This window comes from Conger conger, chromosome 2 (genome assembly GCF_963514075.1).
Source record: "Conger conger chromosome 2, fConCon1.1, whole genome shotgun sequence".
Taxonomy (NCBI): domain Eukaryota; kingdom Metazoa; phylum Chordata; class Actinopteri; order Anguilliformes; family Congridae; genus Conger; species Conger conger.
Genome location: NC_083761.1, coordinates 44430180 through 44453086, shown reverse-complemented (window position 1 = coordinate 44453086; position 22907 = coordinate 44430180). Strand labels below are relative to the sequence as shown.

General features: G+C 42.7%; 1 protein-coding gene across 1 annotated transcript in view; it reads right to left on the bottom strand.

The window, feature by feature from the left end:
• Positions 1-19888, bottom strand: part of LOC133122138 (CD209 antigen-like) — a 29038-nt gene extending 9150 nt beyond the window's left edge. The window contains exons 1-5 of the mRNA XM_061231881.1: positions 19771-19888; positions 19517-19636; positions 2690-3571; positions 2083-2234; positions 1495-1622 (exon numbers count right to left, since the gene is read on the bottom strand). Of these exons, the coding sequence (XP_061087865.1) occupies positions 1495-1622; positions 2083-2234; positions 2690-3571; positions 19517-19636; positions 19771-19861 (1373 nt within the window). The 5' untranslated portion in view covers positions 19862-19888. The remainder of the gene's footprint in view (positions 1-1494; positions 1623-2082; positions 2235-2689; positions 3572-19516; positions 19637-19770) is intronic.
• Positions 19889-22907: the final 3019 nt, after the last annotated feature.

The following is a 22907-nucleotide window of genomic DNA, read 5'->3' as shown; positions in this document are numbered from 1 at the left end:
AGATTACATTTTTGTCTCATTTGGCCATTTAAAGTATGATTAAATGAAATGAAATCGTAGGTCCTGTGGTTCGATGAGACCAAATCTTGGTCAGATGCAGATGTTTAAACTGAGATGCATAAAAGGAGATGTGTGTCATACCCATGGTGAAATTTGATGGTGGGTCAGTGATGTTTTTTAATTCCAGGTTTAGGGGCACTGGTTAAAATAAATCATATAATTGATTCCTCCAGGTATCAGGCAATTAAGTAAGTAAAGTAAGTAAGGAAGTAAGTTTGCCTGACATTCTGGTTGCCTCGACAACAAGGCTGAGACTAGGCTGTAGGTGGACTTTCCAGCAAGAAAATGACCCAAAGCATACCTAAGAATCCACACAGAACTGGTTCAACAACAACATATGTGTTCTGCAGTGGCTATATTTGGTGCCAGACCTCAATCCAATTGAAAACCTGTGGGCTGAACTGGAGAGAGCAGTTCATAAGTACAAACCCATAAATGTGAAGTATCTTGCAAGATTCTGTAAAGACAAATGTTCCAAAATCCCTCCAAATGTGTTCCAACTAAAAGGTGGCTTAATGTCTTTTATTTACTCAAGAACACAACAAAGGTTTAACAAAGAAAATAAGCCAATCTGGCAACCCAAAATCCTATGAATGAACTCTAACCAAGCAGCACTGCGCAAAAAATGGCTCCCAAACTCCATCTGCCCCAGGCCTGAGAACCCCTTTATTTAGCCCAATAACAAGTCAATTGGCCATTGCTACAGAGACTGCAAGGAATCATAGCGTGGAATGGTTGTTGGTGCCAGACAGGGTTAGACTGGTCAAAGCTGCCAGGAAGGCTGCCAGGTAACTAAACCACACATTACAACAGCGGTATTTAGAAGAGCATCTCTGACCACACAATACATCAAACCTTGAAGTGGATGGACTGTAGCAGCAGAAAATAAGTCAAAATAAGTTTCATATATACTGAATAAAGTTGTCACTGAGTGTATGTTTTGCAGAAACACTTTCTTATGATTAGTCCCAAATACAGTAAGTATATATGGAGAATAAAATTAATTGTACCTTTACCATGCTTTTGGAGGGCCTGGATGGTTTGTTCAATACTGGTCAGTCCTGTTACACACTACAAGAGTGTCAACTCAGTTACAGGAGTACTTAGATTTTAATAGAAAATCTATTTTTTATGCTAGTTTTTATGTTAGTCAGGGCTGGGGCTGTGGTGGCGCAACAGGCTAAGATGCAGCAGACTTGTGGTTGCAGTTTGCTGCAGTTGCACACCGGGGACTGGGGTTTGATTCCTGGTCCTGCCAAAAGCCAAGTTTGGTTGGCTCACGTGTGAACAGTGTTAATTGGTTCTCTGCTCCAGAGGGGAGGGTCTTGGCAGGGTTAGCTGATCACCGTACAATAAGTATTTATCATTATTTTCACAGGACGTGTCTCATATACACTTTGCAATAAAGACTGGTATATTAATGTAACTTCTTACTGCAAATCTTGAGTGACAGGACTGCCGTCCACCCAGCGCCACTCTCCTTCTCTCTGTTCATCACTCAATCCGATCCAAACCCTGGTGCCCACTTGATTGATGGAGAGACTTGTCCTAAATGCAAACTTCTGTAAAGGGGAATGCACAGAACGATTGGTCATCAGTGGTAATAAAGCCTGGTTTTTATGAGATGCTGTTCTGTAATTTCAGGTTTGATATTTTATTGTCTAAGTGAAAATAATTCAAGACGACGTAATTGTTTGACACATCTGCATCAGTCACTGAGTCATTTATCATATTTATTTCAATTTATAGACTTCCTGCACCTTTAAAACTGTTTGTGGGGCCTGCCACAGTGGCACTGTAGTAAAACTTTCTTAGCAGTTATTATTATTAGCTTTGTTTTTTATTATCATACTCAGACTGAAAACTTGAGTACTCAGGATTAATCAGGTCAAGAAGAGGTAACAGTGAAGTGTCCCTCTGTTGCACATATGTCAGTGAAAAGATCTTAGCAAACGACTTATGAATTAGTCCTACCTCATTCACTGCTCAAATAGTAGTTTCAATACATAAATGTACCCTTACCTGCTCCTCCACACTATTGACAATGAGTAAGTCTGCCCCTTCAGACTGGCATTTTGATCGGCTCTCATGCCAGGTTTTCCTGTCACCAGAAAAGAAGTAACACTTGGACTGGAAAACGATCCAGCTGCCATTACATGTCCTACAAAGTCGTTCTGTAGATGGAAAACAGAACACTTACAAATAGACCAGGCAAAGACCTACAGTCAGGTCCAGAATTATTGACACACTTGATAAATATGCACAAAGAAAGATGACCTTAAAAAAAAAAACATATATATATATGTATATAGACATAAGCTTCATTTTTGAGTAAAATATTGTGCTTTATTAATTAGTCAATCAAATCATCCAAAGTCTTACATAAAAAATAAAATAAAAATAAAAAGATTACCCAAGGAATTGGCACCCCTGGTTTAAGACAGCCAAGCTATTTCTGTAAAGGTAGCTGAATTCTTTTGAGTGTAGATTAAGCACAATAATTGGGCCCAATGAGTAAGTATCTCCTACTTCAATATACTGGGATATTCATCAATGTTTGATGTCCACTGTGCGCATGCACATAATGGTAAGATTTGACCATGAAAAGGGGCCCTTTGTGTTCACTTACCCTGAGACTCTTCATTCACAACAGGGCAGTACTGATCCAGAGACATGTAGTTCTGGTAAAGCCTGAATGTGTCATCCAACAGGTTTGCATTCTTCAACCTCAGCCTGGCATTGTCACTCATGAGGGCCTGACCCTGCATTTCCTGCCATGTATTTTGGCGGGTTAAATTCTGATTCTGGTGCTTCAACCAGGTGTTCTCTTCCAGCAGATTCTGGTTCTCCTCCTGCAGCTGCGTGTTCTTCTCTTTTGCAGTCTCACAACAGCCCCTCAGGAAGCTGTTTGCATCAGAAATGTTGCGATTCACCCACTTGAGTTGTATGTTTTCCTGGGTCAGGTTGTGGTTCTCTTCCTGAAGCCTGCTGTTCTGCCCCGTCAATCTCTCAGTCTCCAGCCATAGTCGAGTGTTATTCTCAGCCTCTTGCTCAATGTCACTCCTCAGAAGGACGTTAGCATCAGACAGGTCCTGGTTATCCCTCTGCAGTTGCCTGTTTGATTCTGTCAAGTTTCTGTTCTGTTGTTGCAGTAGAGTGACAGTGTGTGACATATTCAGGTTCTGCCCCTGCAGCTGTTGAGTGTACGTCGTGAGATTGGACACCTTGTCACGTAGTTGACCACTGCTGTTGGTGAGGTTCCAGATCTCCCAGCGTTGTTTTGTGTTTACTAGGGTGAGGTTGTCATTTTGCTCCATGAGTTGCGTGTTGTTGTGGATGAGGTGCTCGTTCTGAACATGAAGACTAGTGTTGCTTTGGGCCAGTTCTGTGTTCTCTCTTTGCAGTTGAGCATTGGCCTCAGAAGCTCTTTGGTAGAGGGCACTCACTTTATGGTATTCATCCAGCAAACTGTCCAGCTCAGGGTTGGTTTTTTTCTTGGATTCCTTGTCATCTAAACAGAATCAAACTTTTTCTTATTTTCAGGAATGGCATCTCTTATGTAGTTACTGGCCAATATAAAATCAGTCGGTGAAAGTGTTAAGATTTAGCCATTATATTATAAAAAGCAACGCATCAAAAAAATGTTTAACTTTTTTTTTTTTTCTATTTCTTTTTTTATTGCTATATCCCTACCCTGTAAGCGAGCGCGGTTGGAGGACCAAATGCGACCGAGTTCAGTTCTACAAGACGTGAGATAACCACTGATATTTTCTGTGGACATCTCTCGAGACAAGGAATGCACCCCAGAGGAGGAAGGGGAAACAAGAAAGAGAATAAATAACTCCCCGGCAATTAGCCAACTAATAAATTTGAGGAACAGAGGGAGAGGACGCAGGCGCTGATTGTTCGCCGCTTCTCCACCAGACCTATGTACTTTATTTATTTTTTTCCTACCTTTTATTCAAGTATTAAAGTTAGTTTTAAAAGTTAGTCTTTTAGCCCTCTTCTCTCGGCGACTCTATGGCCACCAGCAAGCCATATTTCCTCTGATTGCTGTTACTACAAACCGGACGACTCTGCCTACCTCAGACATCTGCTGGTTCCAGTTTTCCACTCTCCGGAGCAATGGATTACCTCCAACCTTCCACCACGACCCAGCTCTCGGCTCTTCTCAGCGTCGTGGCATCGTGAGGCTAAAGCGGTCGGGCCACGTCTGCCTTGGACCGCAACAAACCTCCACAGCTAGCCTCCAGCGCTCCATGGCTAGCCTGGCTATCGGCTAACAACATCCAGGGCCTCCATTTCCCTGAAATTATGCTGCAATACTCCATCTCACGCCTCCGAGAGCTGAACAATCACTCAATTCCAGCGTGTGTTTCAGTCATAAAAAATCTAAGACTTCTTCGTCGACCACGTTACATCCACAGAAGCACCCGTCGTCAGTTTGTTTATTCCCAGCCCGGCCACAACATACCATCCATCCGCTCAGCTGAGCGCCCCGTCGCATCTGTTCTACGTCATCAGAACACTGTCGCCTTCAGAGCTTGTAGCCTTGGAAACACCGCAAGATTGCCACAGCCCAGGCAGCAGTATGGAAAACGTGGAGTGGATTTCCGCGTACTCATCCCCATACAGAAATTCACCACTTTACCAACAATCAAAATAGAGCTTTTTAATACTCAATCCCTCACACTTAAAGCTCCACTCATCTGTGATCATATTATGGATAAGGGCTTAGACGTCATGTGTCTCACCGAAACCTGGCATCAGCCTGAAGTCTTTTCAAGCCTGAATGCAGCCTGTCCACCTGGTTACTGCTATATCCAGAAAGCCCGCAGTACTGGTCGGGGTGGCAGCCTAGCCATTTTCCATAAGGATGAGCTGGAAATATCATCCCTCCCCCTCCCCCCACCATCCTCATTTGAATGCCTTGCTGTTCAATGTAAACCACCTTTCCATATGACAATAGTACTTATCTACCGGCCACCCAAACTTAAACCAAATTCTGTCTTCATCTCCGAAATCCACGACCTTCTCACAACACTCTGCACCTCATCCTCAAACATAATAATCCTCGGAGACGCCAACATCCATGTTGACAACCCCTCCTGCCCCTTTGCATCTGAATTCCTGCAACTCATCGACTCCCTCAACCTCTCACAACAGGTCCATGTCTCCACACACAGGAAGGGCCACACACTGGATTTGGTCATCACTGACACCGCCAATCTGGTCGCCTATGAAATGGGCGTGTCCGACCACAAGGTCATTTCCTTCATCCTGCCATTTCCCCCCTCCCACACTAAACCCAAACGTCAAATTCATTTTAGAAGCCTAAAAAACATTAACCCAGACACCCTGACTGCAGACCTCAACCTTCTCTCCTCTGCCACCCATTCATCAGCCACTGAATCAGTGGCATTCTACAACTCATCCCTGAGCAGTCTCCTGGACACCCATGCCCCACTACAAACTCGATCCGTTACCTTCTCTCGCTCAGCTCCATGGTTCACCAGCGAGCTACGAAAAATGAAGACGGCTGGGCATGTCCTTGAGCGGCGTCATATTGCCTCTGGACTAACGGTCCACAAACTGGCCTACAGGGACCATCAAAAGGCCTATTCAAAGGCACTCAGTGAGACACGGGCTAACTTCTTCTCTAACATCATTAACAACACCCCTGGCAACTCAAAACAGCTCTTCTCAACCATAGACCACTTCTTAAAACCACAAACCCCCACAAACAGAGCAGCCACAATAGAACAGTGTAACGAATTCCTTGCGTTCTTCAGAACAAAAGTTGAAAACATTCGTTCCTCCGTCTCCGCCCCCCCTTCTTCATCCGGGCCGACTGTTAGCCCACAGCCTGGGCCTTCCCAGCCTCTCTGCTGTTTTTCTCCCACCACGCAGCAAGAGGTTGAGGACACCATCGGCCGAATTAAGCCTTCCACCTGCTCCTTGGACCCCCTTCCCACAGCCCTGGTCAAACTGCACATCAAAGCCATAAGCCCCTTGATCACAGAAGCCATTAACCACTCCCTACAGTCCGGCCACGTCCCACCAGCTCTGAAAATGGCCATTATCACTCCCCTTCTCAAAAAACCCACCCTAGACCCGGAACTTCATGCAAACTACAGACCCATCTCCAACCTCCCGTTCCTCTCCAAGGTCCTGGAGAAAATAGTCGCCACCCAGCTACAACATCACCTGAAAAGCAATAACCTTGCCGAAAAATTTCAGTCCGGTTTCCGCTCCGCCCACAGCACTGAAACAGCACTGGTCAGGGTCACCAACGACCTTCTCATGGCAGCTGATGCTGGCTCTCCTTCCCTCCTCATCCTCCTGGATCTCACAGCCGCTTTTGATACCGTCGATCACACCATCCTCCTACACCGCCTTCACTCCACCATTGGACTCCGCAATACCACTCTGGACTGGTTCAAATCATACCTCTCCGAAAGAACCGAGTGCATCTCCTTGGGAGGTGCTAAATCCCAGACCCAGCCTGTCACCTGTGGTGTCCCCCAAGGATCTGTACTCGGCCCCACCCTATTCACACTGTACATGCTTCCCCTCGGCCGTGTCATCAGCAGGCATGGATTGGCTTTCCATTGCTATGCTGATGACACACAGCTCTACATTAAACTGGACCCATCATCAGCACAGTCACCCTCATCCACACTCACCATCTGCCTGGAGGAGATCAAGGCGTGGATGAAACAACACTTCCTGCAGTTGAACAGCGGCAAAACAGAAGCCATCCTCATCGGCACCCCACACCAGGTCAACTCATCCCCCATTACATGCATCACCTTTTCTGGCCAGGCTATCCCACTGTCATCGGTCATCACCAACCTGGGTGTCAGAATGGACCCCCACCTCAACTACGAGGCCCACATCAAACACCTCTGTAAAACATCCTTCTTCCACCTCAAAAACATAGCCAAACTCCGCCCCACCCTGTCTCTGCAGGATGCTGAAAAATTAGTCCACGCCTTCGTCTCCTCCAGGCTCGACTACTGCAACGCACTTCTCATCGGGATTCCAAGCAAGAGCCTTCAAAAGCTTCAATACACCCAGAACAGTGCTGCTAGGATCCTGATGAGAGTGCGCAAACATGATCACATCACTCCCATCCTCCACTCACTACACTGGCTCCCCATCTCCTCCCGTACAGAATTTAAAATCTCCCTGCTGACCTACCAATGCGTCCATGGCAATGCACCCCCCTACCTCAAGGAGCTGGTCAAGACTCAGGCCCCCACCCGCAGTCTCCGCTCATCAAACACTTACCTCCTCAAACCCACCAGGACTAAGCTGGTCACTATGGGAGGCCGGGCCTTCTGTTCTGTCGCCCCTGAACTGTGGAATGCCCTCCCTGCCCACCTAAGAGCACCACAGTCAGTCGACTCTTTCAAGAGCGGTCTTAAGACCCACCTATTTGGAAGAGCCTACCCACATTTTTAGTTTTAGTGATGATGATGTCTGGATACTGCTGTTTTATTTTGCTGTTTTTAGTTATTTTTATTTTTATTTGTATTCTCTGATGTTTTTGACTCCTGTAGCACTTTGAGATTCTCGAATGGAAAGTGCATTATAAATTAAATCCATTATTATTATTATTATTATTAATAAAATGACCTTTCAAAATGGTCAAGAAGTCTAATCTTCAGTAAGGAAATAACAAACGGCAGGGAAACTCGCGGGGGTCTCAGACACAGAACCCCAGCTATTAGGAGTTTGCAAGGCTCTCCACTGAGAGGGAGGATAACTCTAACAACCATGTATTTAGAATTAATGAAATGCATAAAATATTAACAAACATGCAGTAAACGAAGACAGTGAGCATCTCGGCTCCCCTGTCAATGCAGAATTACTGACACCAACACTGGAATACACGAGAAACATTAACAATCTAATTTAAAAAATATATAAAGGTAGTGCTTGGAAATACATCAGGAAAGAGCTCTGAGCCGTTACAAACCCACCCAAATTGGAATGTCCAATTTGCTACCAATGTAAAAGCGTACTCATATATGCCCCCTGCCTCCAGATCGGCTCCTTCCTTTTACACTGCAGTCACAAGCTGCGCATGCACACAGTGGGACTCAATCATAAGCGTGTTCAGAGAGCAAGCCAGATGGCCAAAAGGGGTCACTTGAGCGATGAGAACTGCCATCACCGTCAGCTGATCCAAGCAGGCACAGGCTAGATTCAGAGACCTTGGTGCTCGTTCTGTTGCTGCGTTTGCTGAGGGAGCTACCCAGAAAGCCAAGATTGGCTGCTGTCCCCCCAACTAGTTGAGCTTAGTAACTACTAAATATTTATACCTACACCAAAGGAGACGTAAATTGTGGCATAATGGCACACTTACGTTGAAGTGCAGAAAAAACGGTGTTTGACTGAGCTATGGAATTTCATCTTGGTTATTTAAGATTTTTTTTTTATAAATACAATTACAAGAATTCCTACTTTACACATAAGGTTGGTAAAACATCAGTTCTTGAGCTTTTCCACATTTTTATTTATTCTCATAAGAGGAAAATTAAAAAGGAGCAGCATGGAAGAATGTAAAGAACTCTGGTCCATGAACATCCATCCATCCATCCATTTTCACCCGCTTATCCGGAGTTCGGTCGCAGTGGCAGTAGGCTAAGCTGGGTATTCCAGGCGTCCCTCTCCCCAGCAACGCATTCCAGTTCCTCCTGGAGGATCCCAAGGTGTTCACCAGCCAGGAGAGATGTATAATCTCTCCAGCGGGTTCTGGGTCTACCTCAGGGTCTCCGCCCAGTTAGACGAGCAAACCTCCAAAGGGAGGCGCCCAGGAGGCATCCTGATCAGATGCCTGAACCACCTCAATTGGCTCCTTTCGACGCGAAGGAGCAGCGGCTCTACTCCGAGCTCCCCTCCCGGGTCTGGCTCCAGAAGGGGGCCCCGGTTTCCCTTTTCCAGGCGAGGTAGCTCGGTATTAGTGTGGTCGTGTCATGGAGTCTTTGAATCGCTCTTAGTCTGGCCCCTCCCCCGGGACCAATTTGCCTTGGGAGACCCTAATGGGGGCTAATGCTAATGCCCCCAACAACATAGCTCCCAGGATCACCGGAACACACAAACCCCTCCACCACGTTAAGGTGGCGATTGCTTGGAGAGCATGAACAGGTTGAGGCAATCATTGGTGAGTATAGGAATATCGCATATTGGTATTTATAATATTCTGGAGTGTACCGCAGTGTACTTTACCTTAATTCTAATAGTACATACTGCATAATGCGTGCTTAAAGTACCACTTTTCTCAATATCAATGGTAATCAATTTGGCTCAATTCAGTGTTTCCTCAAATAATTAGCTTCTTGTGTATTTAATAGGTGTGGTCTTTATCCATATTATTGAAAAGATAGCAGTGGAAAATATAGGGATTGTTTTTAAAAGATGGCATGGTAAATGTAATCTGACTATTTAAAAAAATAATTTATAACAGAATGTAGTGTGTGTTATCTTTACGTTTCCCTTAAGCAGGAGGTGTAAGTGTATGTTATCAGGATTCCCCGCTGTGCGAGTCATTTTTGAACACCATGGAAACCAACTCATAGCTCACTTGTCTGGCAACACATTGAAAACAATAGTTAGCTATCTTTTTGACAAAAGAATATTCCAAACTACCTCAGATGTACTTGACATTGCCACAGTAGACTTAAGCGAACTGCAACAGTAACAAAGACTCAGTATCACAGGGTTCAGCGGGTTAAGCAAAGTTGTTGCCCAGGTTACCAAGACGCCAGTGCATAACATTAAATATTACGGGTTTGGGCTGCACAATTAATTATTCAAAATGTTGGCTGCTGTGATATTCTCATCTTGCAATTTTAGCAATTTTATTCCGCACTGACAAAATCAAGCTTTGCCAGTTACAAAACTGTGGTATTCAGTGAATGAGTGTTGTAACCAATCACAAACAAAGCAAGGGTGGTCCAGCTGAGCACAATGAGTATAATGGTCCTCGTGAAACATGAAGTAGCGTCTAAAGAAGCGCATATGTATTTTCGCCTGTTTGCGGTTGCTTTCAAACTGAAGGGCATTCAAACTGCAGAACGCACAGCTTACCAACAAAAAGCATAATTATAATCTAAACATTTGTTTCAAACACTTAACTTACTGTACTGAAGCATTCCAGCAAATGGCCTATCCCAAACCAAAATCAAACATTAATTTAATAAAAAATAGATATCACCAAAATCAATGTTCCATAATTTTTGGCATAACAGCCAGTGGTGGAATGCTTGACAGGGTTGAAGATTAAAAACCCTGTCTGGCACTAACAACCATTCCACAATAGTATACACTTTGATCCCATTTCTTCCCCATTCTGGATATCGCTATGATTCCTTGCCGTCTCTGTAGCTATGGCCAATTGCTGTTTTGTGCGCAGTGCTGCAGGACTTTGGTTAGAGCAAATCTTGGTTAGAGTTCCTTCACAGGATTTTGGGTTGCCAGATTGGCTTGTTTTCTTTGTTAAACCTTTGTTGTATTCTTGAGTAAATAAAAGGCATTAAGCCACCTTTTAGTTGGAACACATTTGGAGGGATTTTGGAACATTCGTCTCGGCAGAATCTTGCAAGATACTTCACATTTATAGGTTTGCACTCATAAACTTCCCTCTTCAGTTCAGCCCACAGGTTTTCAATTGGATTAATCTGGCGCCTGAGATGACCGCTGCAGAATATCACATCCCATGCCCCTGTTTCTTAGTTTGTTTCCCTGTTCCTCCTTTTCTATGTATTGTAAATCCATGTTCTGTTTTGTGTTTCTACATTTGTACTGAACCTGTTCCTTGGTCACGTCCCCTGCACCTGTTACCTGTTTCCTTATGTGTTATCACACTCACCTGAATCCCATTGTGTCTCGTTACCTGTGTATATAGTCTGTCTAATCTGGAGGCTCTCCACCATCAGAGCATTCATCTGGGGCAGCATTCCAGATTCAGTGACTCAGGCAGGAACAATGCAGTGTATCAGTGTTTCAGACACTGATGACCTCTTCCGGGTGGAACAAGGAGGCCCTATACGACACTTTCCTGTATGGACTTTCTGATGGACATTCAGGACAAATTTACCATGTGCAATCTGCCTGTGGAACTGGACAGAGTAGTGGACCTGGCTATCTGCACTGACCACCGCCTCAGCCCCCAGGAATGACCATGACATTTCACCAAACACCTTTGCCTGTATTGTGGGGCTTTGGGACATTTCCTCTTCAAGTGCCCAGCAAAAGACAATGCCTGAGGAGGTCCTCATGGGCGCTTTCTTGACTCCATCTTCCAGTCGCCTCCATCTTCTGCTCCACGTTACACGTCCTGCTCACGTGGAGAGGTGTCCAGTGCCCTGTGCAAGCCCTGGTGTACTCTTGGGCTGACACCAACTTCATCTGTCCATCCCTGGCCCAAGGCATGGAGATCCCGACCTCTCTGCAGGCTGATATCCTAGTCTTCTTCCTATCCCTTGAGAAGCATCGCCACCATGTCAGTCAGATTCTAAACTGTTTGTGAAAGCAAAAAAGCGTGAATTCCATTGGTCCTCCAATCAGTTCCTGGGTTTTGTTATTGTAGGGGAAAATTCACAGAACAAAAGATCTCCCTCCTAAAAGCATGATAAACAATCACAAGTCAAAATCAGACTCCACCTTAGTGAGCAGGCTGGTTCCTCCAAAACTCTCAACGATGTCTGCTAAAAGTGTATCAATATATCCATATTAAAGTATGATATGTACCCTGTATAGTTTCAAACTGATTAACTGCTAAATTGTGCTAGAATTACACAGTGAGCCAGCCAGCTGGGGGGGAGGCGTCTCGAACTGTCAAGGACACAGGCAAAGCGGGATATGCCTTGACAGCTGATTTCTCCGGGACTCTCAATGTTTTATGCCAGAAGTGTATCTATTTGACCTAGAACATTAATTATAGCTGAGCTTATGAAAACGCAAGAAACCACAGTGAAAACTGTTGAAATGAGAGCAAAGAATGCAAAGAATGAAACGTACATTCACTCCCTTAGAAGAGAATAATTAATCAAATGTTTAGTATGTCTGTGTATTAGAAAAGTATATTAGAAGTGAATATTAATGAAATGTTTAGTTTGTCTGTATATTTTCAATGATTACTGCTGCTTAGTTTGTCTTATAAAAACGAAAGATACAGAGTGACGTGTATGGATGACGTGTGTGTTAGAGGGGGGGCATCCAGAACTTTATGAGGTCTGGTAGTTTGCCAAGAGCAGGTGCGGGGTGAAGTGAGGACAGGGGGAGTCCTGAACTTTGTTCGTAGTTGGCAGAATGGCCTGAACTTTGTACAGAGTTGGCAGAGCATAAGGACAGTTGGCAATTTGCCACAATGACGTTGTGGGAGGAGCGTTGGGAGGAGTTATGATAAGAACAGTGTGGGTGATTTGCCAGAATGAGGTTTGAGGAGGAGTTGTAGGTGGAGTAACTGTGTATAAAATGGGTGTAAAAATGACAGTCGGGGTTCAGTTCTGGAGAACTGATCCGGCTTTATGCGCTGCTGCTAATAAAGTCTGATTTTCCTGAAGAACTTGCTGCCGTGGTGTCGTCTTTTCCCTCGCGAAGATGTTTTTCGACAAATTGGAGATTTGGACTCTGACGTTTCCTAGACACGACATTTGGGGGCTCGATACGAAAGAGAAAGAGAAGCTCCTGGCTCCTGGCGACCAGGGCGGAGAGTACTTTTTGATAAGCTGCAGCTGCATTATACGTCCTCACTCCCTCCACTGGAATCAGGGAATGAAAGTATTTAACAACTCTGATCTCCTCTCCCGGATGCCGGAGGCAACATTCTCTCGTATAACTAACCCGGCAACTAAATTGAGGGGAAAAACGCAGTAAAGTCTCCAGGAAACACACAGGGTGAATGAATGAACTAAGTGTGTGTGTGAACTTCTAAGGGGTGATATAAATTGTGTTGAAAAGTGTTTTTGTTGAAGCAGAACTCATATTAAGTCTGAAGGTATATTGATACTGTGGACTGAAGGTATATTGTTGCTGCTAACGGTTTAAGGTGTGTCACTTGGAAGGAAAGAAACCCAAAAAGGTTATCCTGCAAGATCTCTGATAAAAGTATATTTTGTGTTGAAATTGTGTTTAAAAGTGTTTTGTGATAAGGGGCCAGAGACTTGGAAGGAAAAAAACCAAAGAAGGGGCTCCTGCAAGATAGATCTCTCATAAAAGTGTGTTATAAATTGTGGGAAAAAGAAAACGGCGGTTAAGATAATAGCGGGGGTGTATCCTAAATGTATACAGGAGATAGAAACTATCTGCGATAAGTGGAACCAAAAAAATAAAAAAGAACTAAGAAAATGGTGGCAAAATGGCCGTTTGATAAGAAAAATATGTGGAGGAGAAGGAGAGTGTAATGGCGGCGGGTAGAGAACGAAGTGATGACTGACTCCTCCTCCGTATGATGCACAGACGCTGGGACGTGTGGAGGAAAAGGGGAGGGGGATACAAAACTAAAAAATGAAAAGGTGGGGGTGGCCTTGGGAAGGAGGAGTGTGGAGAAGGGGGGTGAAAACAGATGCAGATTTGGCTGGGTGATACAAAACTATTTTTTATTTTTTTATTAAATAAAACAAGAACAACACAGAAACCATACGGTTTAGCGATAAGGAGGAGCTCCCCAAAATAGTAGGGCCATTATTAATTAGGGCTGCTGTACCTCGATACATTCCTTGGTCCACTCAAGCAACATGCAACATGTAATAACAAATCTCCCTGAGTTACAGAATGGAGTGAGCCACTGGTTCAAGATGCTGGAGGTGCTGGAGGAGATGACAGGCCGAATCTTGGCTGTGGGGGGCCTGAAGGCTCTCCTGGGGAAGGTTGTGGGGATGGAAACAATGCTGGACATATTCAAGCAGGCTGGCTTTGTCAGAGCCCAGGTGCAACCTACAGCAGTGGACAGTGGGCCATTTGACAATGTATGTGCTGCGCAGGTGGAGGCTGATAACCGAAATGGACAGAACACCATGACACACAGGGAGTTTGTGGATCATGTGGCGCACGCTGTAGAGAGACAGCGAGAAGAGGAAAAAAGCTGGAAGATCAAGCTAAAGACATTCAAAGAAAACTACTGCAGATGCAGCTGGAGGAGCTGAAAGCCAAAGAAAAAAAAAGCACCCCCCACACCTGAACCATGGAGCAGCCCGATGGCACCCCGGCCAGCGGTGGTCTAGAACTTCTCCGGCATCCAGTGGCTATGTAAGGTAATATACAAAGGGGGGAACTACAAATGGGTGGGAACCAAATTAAGGGAGGGCCAGGGAATGGTGGGCAAGCCAATCAGTGGAAAGGGCAGCAGAATCAGTGCAATTTTGATGATGCTGGTAGTGGTAGTATTTATGATAGCTGGTATTTATCTGATTCTAATTGCAGTAGATAATCAAAGTAAAAATAAAAGTAAACTCGGTGAACTTTTAGATAGATAGAGCCAGATGCCTTCCTAAGGTTCTTTTTATTTTCTTGCTCGTGTGAGCTTGTGGGTGAGGGACGTTGTCCCCGGTATTTGTATTTTGGTTTGTGTTTTGTCCTGGTTCTTTATTTCCGTGCCTAGTGTTTTTTCTGGGTTGTATGTTGTTATTTTGGTTGGGGTGTTTGCCCAGTTTTTTAGGGTCGCTTTATTCCAGCTTACAGCTGGGAGTGCAAGCACCAACAGTGTCCCAATGGACCCAGTACGAAAATTGCAAGCCGGTTCACCAGTGGAGGGACGTGCAGACCACATCCACTGGTTGGATCCAGGAGCCCACCTGTTACATGGACTGCGGCGATTTAACAGGAATGTGCTATATGGAAAGGGAAAACCATCCCATGACAAATGTATATGGGGTAGGGGAGATTGAAACACAGGTAAACGACAACATATGGAACACTTGGAAACAAAACGTTGAAACTCAGATCCCGGATGCAACGGAGCCAGAGAATGATTTATTCTATGAGATTCAACAAATATGAGATTCGATCCCACACAGAGCCCAGAGCTAGAAAAGGAGTGGAATGAAGATAAAAGGAAGAGAGAACATTTAGTGACAACTGCACTCCTGATAGGACAGGAAGGAGCGGCTTTAAAAGTATGCAAGTCCTCATGGATTGAGAAGTGGTTTCAGGAGCAAAATGCAGCCCCACACATAGCGTTGAAAGTCAACCCGGGGTACCAGGCTAAGGACTTAGGTCCCATTGTTAAGAAAGCAGAATACCTTGACTTTAGGCCGACAGACAATCCCTTAATTTGGTGCACCGAAGATTGCGCAATGAGCAAAATTATGGCAAGTACCTCAATGTGGGGAAAGCCCCAATTGGTGAGGGTACCGGGGGAAGAGGGTACAACACGGGAAGAATCAGGGGAGGATCTAGACTCAGAGGAACTTTTGGGCCAATTGCCAACTCAGTTGTGGTCACAGCATGATACTGATGTGGGTAAAGTAAAATCAGCAAACTCGGTCAAAGTGTATTTAAAACCAGGCTGTACAGGTCCTTTTACGGCACAATATCCTCTAAAGGAAGACGCAGTGGAGGGAGTGAGGACAACAATAGCAGGCCTGCTAAAATCAAGAGTACTCAGAACCATGCGTAGTCCGTATAATACACCGATACTGCCAATGCGAAAAGCAGATGGGGAAAAATGGAGATTGGTACAGGACTTGGGAGCAGTTAACGAGGTAGTGCAGGATATGACTGCAGTGGTACCTAACCCTCATACTTTGCTAACCAACGTTCCTCACGCCGCAAAATGGTTTACAGTGATAGACCTGTGCTCTGCCTTTTTCAGCATTCCATTGGCTGTACAAAGTCAAGAGCTGTTTGCCTTTGCATTTGAGAATCAACAGTATACCTACAACAGAATGCCGCAGGGGTTCAAACATGCACCACATGTATTTAACCAAGTGTTGAAAAATGATTTGGATATTGAAAGTGGGGTTTTGCAATATGTTGATGACTTATTGTTATGTGCAGACACAAAGGAGCAGGGCATAAATGACAGCATGAAGCTGCTGGAGAAACTGGCCAAGGGGGGGCACAAAGTGTCCAGGAAAAAACTGCAGTTCTGCTCTCAGGAGGTGGAGTATTTGGGAAGAGTAATCTCGGCTGGCGGTAAAGGAATGTCAAACAAACAGTTGGAAACAATAATGCGAATTCCTCAACCCCAGACAGTGGGACAAATGATGACATTTTTGGGAATGACGGGGTTTAGCATGGAGTGGGTGGAAGCATACACTGAAAAAACGCAACCATTGAGAAAAATAATGAAAGAGGCAGGCCAAGAAAAATTGTCAAACAGATTAACATGGGATACAGAGGCAGAGACCGCCTTTAACTGTATTAAGAAATAATTAATGCAAGCACCTGCACTGGCGATCCCTGATTATAAAAACCCATTTGACCTATATGTAACAACGAAAAGGGGATATATGACAGCGGTACTAATGCAAACAACACATGTGGGTAAAAGAAAACAAGCCGTGGCATATTACAGCGCTAAATTGGATGGTGTTGCTTCTGCTTTTCCTCCATGTTACCAGGATCTGGCAGGTGTCTGGGAAGCCTATCAAAAGGCAGTTTCAGTCACCATGGGGTACCCGGTAAGAATATACACGTATCACAAAGTTGTAGAAATGTTAGACCAGGCAAAATTTGTGTTGACACCTGCCAGAATACACAAGTATCAAATGTTGTTAGCTTTTTCAGACATCACATTGTCAAGTGTGATACAGTAAATCCAGCAGAATATGTCCCACTCCCAGGTGATGGGATACCTCATGAATGTGTCCCGGAGAGCAAAGAGTTCATGAAATTACGAGAAGATCTAAAAACAGAGCCATTGCAACAGGAGGATAAAATAATCGTGTTTGTGGATGGCTTGAGTTACTTAGATCACAGAGGAATACATTCGGGTTATGCAGTAGTTGAAAAGCGAGGTGCCAAGTGGGTGACCTTAGAAGCTGAGAGATGTCAACAACCCTGCTCAGCACAGCTGGCAGAGCTAAAGGCCCTAACCAGAGCATGTGAATTAATGGCAGGGCAAGACGCAGACATATATACTGACTCTGCGTATGCTCATGGGGTGTGCCATTTCTTCAGAGCAGTGTGGAAAGCCCGAGGTTTTCAAAAAACGAATGGCACTGATATACAGCATAAGGAACAGTTTCTGGAGTTAATATTGGCAATGTTGAAACCAAAGCAGTTGGCGATAGTCAAATGTCAAGCTCATAAAAAGGGAAACAATTTTGTGATAATGGCCAATAATAATGCTGATGAGGCAGCAAGACAAGCCTCAGGAAGTAAAGTTTCATTAGTTGCACCGACAATGCTATTACATTCACAACCATCACTAGTCGATATAAGGGAAGCACAACTGGAGGCGAATAATATGGAAAAAACAGACTGGGCCAGGCGAGGGGCTATGCAAGGCGCGGATGGGTTATGGCGAAATGTGGAGGGATTGCTTGTGGTTCCGGTACCACTACTAACCCAACTAATCAGTGAAGCACATGGCCATGATCATTGTGCACGGGGACAGGTATTGAGGAATATTAAAAAGCAAGGATTGTGGTCACCTTACTTACAAAATCGAATTGGATTATCAGTTGAGGTTGTGACCCACATCAGTATGACAAATTGAAGATTTGGTTTCCTAGACACGACATTATCTAGCATCGGCATGTTTGCCATTTAAATAGAGATGCATAAAAGAAGATGCACAACACACCCACAGTGAAATTTGGTGGCAGGCCTGTGATGCTTTGGGACTATTTTAAATTCAGAGGTCCAGGGGCACTGGTTAAAATGAATGGTATAATAGATTCCATCAAGTATCAAAATCCACACAGAAATGGTTCTGTAACAACAAAATCTATGTTCTGCAGTGGCTATCTCAGGCACCAGACCTCAATCCAAATGCAAACCTGTGGGCTGAACTGGAGAGAGCAGTTGATAAGCACAAACCCAAGAATGTTAAGGAGCTTGCATAGAGGAAAGGTCCAAAATCCCCACAAATACCTACCACCAGTGGATTTCAGTCTGCTTCTAGCCTGCCTGGAAGGAAGCACAATTCTATAACATAAGCATGCATACTCACAAACACATCAATCTATTATATTTGTATCAGACATCTGAAGTGATATCTGAAAGTCTTATAAAAGTCTGAAAGGCTAGGCATAAGTTCCATGCCCAGGAAAGGAATAAGCTGGTAGAATCTCCTGAAAATATAAGCAATGCTGTGCAGTGGGACCCTACTATCATGGCTTGCCAGCTGACATACAAAACTGAATTTAGCTAATAAAGGCAGCTACCTACTGTAATGTTACCGAATGCTAGCAAGCCAATTGCTTAATGGTAAGCCTCTTATCAAACCCAGCTCACCACTGTAGTTGCCAATCCATATACGTCTATTCTTGCCCTCCTTCCATTGGATCATTGAACGTATTCAGAATGAGTTCAGTGTATTGGACACATGCTTTTCAGATACAGTACAAAAATAAGAAAGATCCAAGCCCAGAAGCAGCCTGGGGAGTTTTTAGAATAACAAATCCAAGTAGACTAGCAAGGTAGAAGTGAACACGAGCACAGGTTGTCAGTGTATCATAGTATTGACTGAGCATATTTGTTACAATATTTTAAAGGTGAAAATCCTGCATAGTATGCCTTTTAAGTATAGCTGAAATACATTTTAGTAGCAATAATTCAAATACATTACATAGAATTTAAATGTTTCAGCTGTCTTCAATATCATTTGAATAATGTGTAAATAAAAGAAGTGACTTGGCCTACTCATTTGAGATTACATTAACATTATCCAGAGCGACGTACAGTTGATTAGACTAAGCAGTAGACAATCCTCCCCTGGAGCAATGCAGGGTTAAGGGCCTTGCTCAAGGGGCCAACGGCTGTGTGAATCTTATTGTGGCTACACCGGGATAAGAACCCCCAACCTTGCATGTCCCAGTCATTTACCTTAACCACTAGATGAGTTCACAGAGAGCTAAACATTTTATTTACACATTTCGTAAAGCTACTGTGTTCACAAGCCCATGAAATTGTAAATGGTTTTAGTAGGATTAGTAGTAAGCTTAATTCATAATTTTATTGTTGGTGTCCCTTAAATTATTTTAGAACCAATAATTAAAACGCATTAAATAGACAGAATCTAAATGTTTTAACTATCCTTGGACATTTATCATTTGAAGTGAACAGCATGTGTTATCCAATGCAATGATGAGTACACAGAGAGCAAAACATTTAATTAATTTGACATATTTCTTTGAATTACTCCACATGACCATTACATTTATTAACTTAATTTCTTTGAGGTAGTTCACTCAAAAAAACTGTGTGAATGTAATTACTTTGAGTTTACAATGTAGATATTGTACATGACTTGTAGCCAAATAAGGAATTTACTCACAGAGGACTCCCAGCACTATAGATGTAATGACAAGTAGACAGCAGAGGATTGCAGTTAAGACCAGAGCCCAGCAATAAAAATGTTTTGGCCTTTCACTGGACTCCATGGGGGCTAATGATCCTGAAAGAAATAAAGGACAGAGGCAATATCAAATGAATCGACAGTTTCTGTATTGACACTGTTGACTGAAATCAAGCCCATAATGTTTCTTTAGGAAACAGTAGGTAATTATTTTAACAATTGTGTCTACACACCGTCTTGTTGCACAGGTCCTGAAGGTTCAGTTGAGGTGTCCATTACCGATTGAGGATTTAGAATCCATGGGACTAAGTGCCTTCGGACCATATTTGCTGAGGTCCGTATGCGTCCAGATCTTTGTAGTTATTCCTCTGATTTCATGAGAGATGGAAAATATATGAGGAACCAGGAGCTGGTTAGACAAGTTAATGGTTCATCCCTTTATTCTCTTCATAATTTTTTCATATGAATAAAGGATGCTTTGTTCATCAGTTGTTGGATAGTAGTGTATATAGTTGAAGGATCACATGTACCTGAAACCACAGACAGCTTTCATATCCTACACACTGTTCTGTTCATGTGCTGAAACTATACTGTGAATCATTCCTGTTTTATAATCAGATAAGAATGGCACAGCCACAATAGTGTTTTAAGGGTTGCAAGACACTTGCCAGTATTGTTCCTGCAGTTCCTAGAGATTTTGTTGGGCACTCATCAGCTTTTAATGTATGTATTGTTATATACAGTGTGCTCCAGAATTATTGGCACCCTTGATAAATTTAAACATATGAGCTTTCCAACATGTGTAAAGTAGTGTGCTTTATTAATGATTCAATTGAATCATAGAATCCAAAAAACAGGTTTCACAATTACTGGTTTTAATGCTTATTGAAACACCCCTGGCAAAGATGACAGCTATGAGTCTTTTCCTATAATTTATGATACATTTGGAGGCATTTGTTAACATTCCCCCATGCAGAACTTTTCAGAATCATTGATATCCTTGGGTTTGTGCGGGAATGAAGAAAACAGAAAGTGACAGAATGACACAATATAGTTATATTGAGATTCATTTATACCTTTATATTGAGATTAATTAAATGAAGTAAAATTGTACTGCCAATATCACTTTGTTAGATTTTGTTTACAATAATTGTTAGGGGTTCTAATAATTATGACACTGATGGTTTTCAGATGGTCTTCATTTTTATGAAGAGTGCCAATAATTATGGAGAAAATTGTATGTTTTATTTATTTACACATGTTGATGGACACACAACATTATACATTCTGATTCATTGAACTATGATTATGTAATCATCAAAGCAATTCAGGTAAGTGTGCCAGGTTTTCATATTGTGGAATGCTGTGGAATTAATTTCTAATTGAATAACAGTCTTCCTGCTTCTTCAATATGCATTTAAGTTTGACAATGTGCATTTTTCTCTCTTTTTCAGAATTTGGAATTGGAAAGAACTCACTGCTATGCCACAAAAGCAAATCAGTCGCTGTTTTACATTGTTCAAACTGAAAAGAAGTCTGGCTAACTTGCCATGTCCTATTGCAATTGACTCCTGGTCTTCGTCATCTAATGACTTTGCTGAGGTCTGACCTGGGCCTTTACAGACTAGACACTGAGGAGCCCCAGTTAAGTGCTTTTCTAAATTAATCTGGTGCTGTTCCTAATGATCATCTTCTCACAACTATCTACATGTTGTCATATTGTCATTTACTGCATGCATATTTATATTATGTTTGTGGCATCATTTGAAGAAAGACAGGGAAGAGTACTACATGACAGCTGCATATACATTCATACTCTATGCTATATTTGTCTACACATTTGGACTAAGTTTGTAGCAATATGGTGCATTGTGGATTATGCGTGCAGTTCCCATGATCATTAAACCTTCTACACTACAATTAACACATCAATACTTCACTAATCACTAATTCACGAATGATCCATTACTTTATGTATGCCTCTGCCTCACTTTTCAAGATGCAATGTGAGGTTTCTGCATTGTTGCAGGTAAAAGCAATGGGAATCCATTTTGGGAGACTGGTTACAGTAAGATTAACAGGAAGTTTAAGGGAAGATGTATATTGTGCTATAAGCAAATATGTTGAGTCTTCCATCTGTTCCCTGCCATTATTTGTACCTTTCAAAAGTTTAATTAACAAATTTAATCACTGAATTCGACCACCACCAAAAGCACTACGATGGAACAAGGAATTCCGATTGCTAATTTGACCGTGTCATTTACAGACTGCATATGATCTGTCCATTCTTAAAATAAATGTCATCACATTACAATATTGAAATGTTACATGAAGACAGTATGCTTGAAGATACCAGGGCAAATAAAGCTGTATGCCTCATACATTTAAAGATTAATAATACATAATGAAATATGTAAAGTAAAAATCCATACAAAGCATCAGAATGATAGAGAAAGATACAAAATCCTTTTGTATCGCAGATTTGGTTGGGTTTTTACAGTTGAAAATTCCTGCAACTGTCAAAGGATGAAATAACTTGTAAGACAGTCAGAAGAAAGAGACAACTGGAGATTACTTTGTAAAGGTTCAGTGGTCTGTGGTGTGTAAAATAGAGGTCAGTTTGGAGGGTATGAGGGTTTTATCCCTATATTACCCCAATTGCATTCCTCTACTGTAGCGTGAGGTTTATTTATGGCGCAAATGATCATGCCATCATGATCTTTCATCTTTTACCTTTTATCAGTCCATGGAATCATAGAGTATAGCGGGTCCACATCAAATATACTTGTTTTCATTAGTGAAAGTACTCAAAATAAATGATATCAGTGTATAATGCAGTTTTTCTGAATCCTTTTTATATTGCTTGATATGCATATGCCACACTACCCTATGTGTTGATCATTATATTTTAAAATACATATATTCACTAATATAGGCAAATTTATACTGAGATTAATACATTTTCATATGTATGTGAAATATATGCTAAAGTAATGGACTCTTTATCAATATTATACTGTATGTAAGCAGTTGCTACCAGCCACTATAGCAAAGTTTCGGTATGAATCTTTTTGGTTTCTTGCTGGCTGTATTAAGACTGCAGTTAGCATACTGTTGCTCTTAAGAACCCAGATGAAATGTGTGTAGTTTGCACCCACTTTTTGTGGTCTCTTGTTGGATGCACTGGTAATTTAGTGCGGTTTTATTGTCTATCCCAAGTCACACCTCTAGATGGAGACATGAGCATTGTGAAAATCTTCAGGACAGTTAAATTCCAATGGTGTGAAATTCCAAAAGCTTCAAAGACCCTGTTATCAGCTTAAAAGGGGCAAAACAAATCATGAGGGGAAATAATTAAATCAGGCAGAGG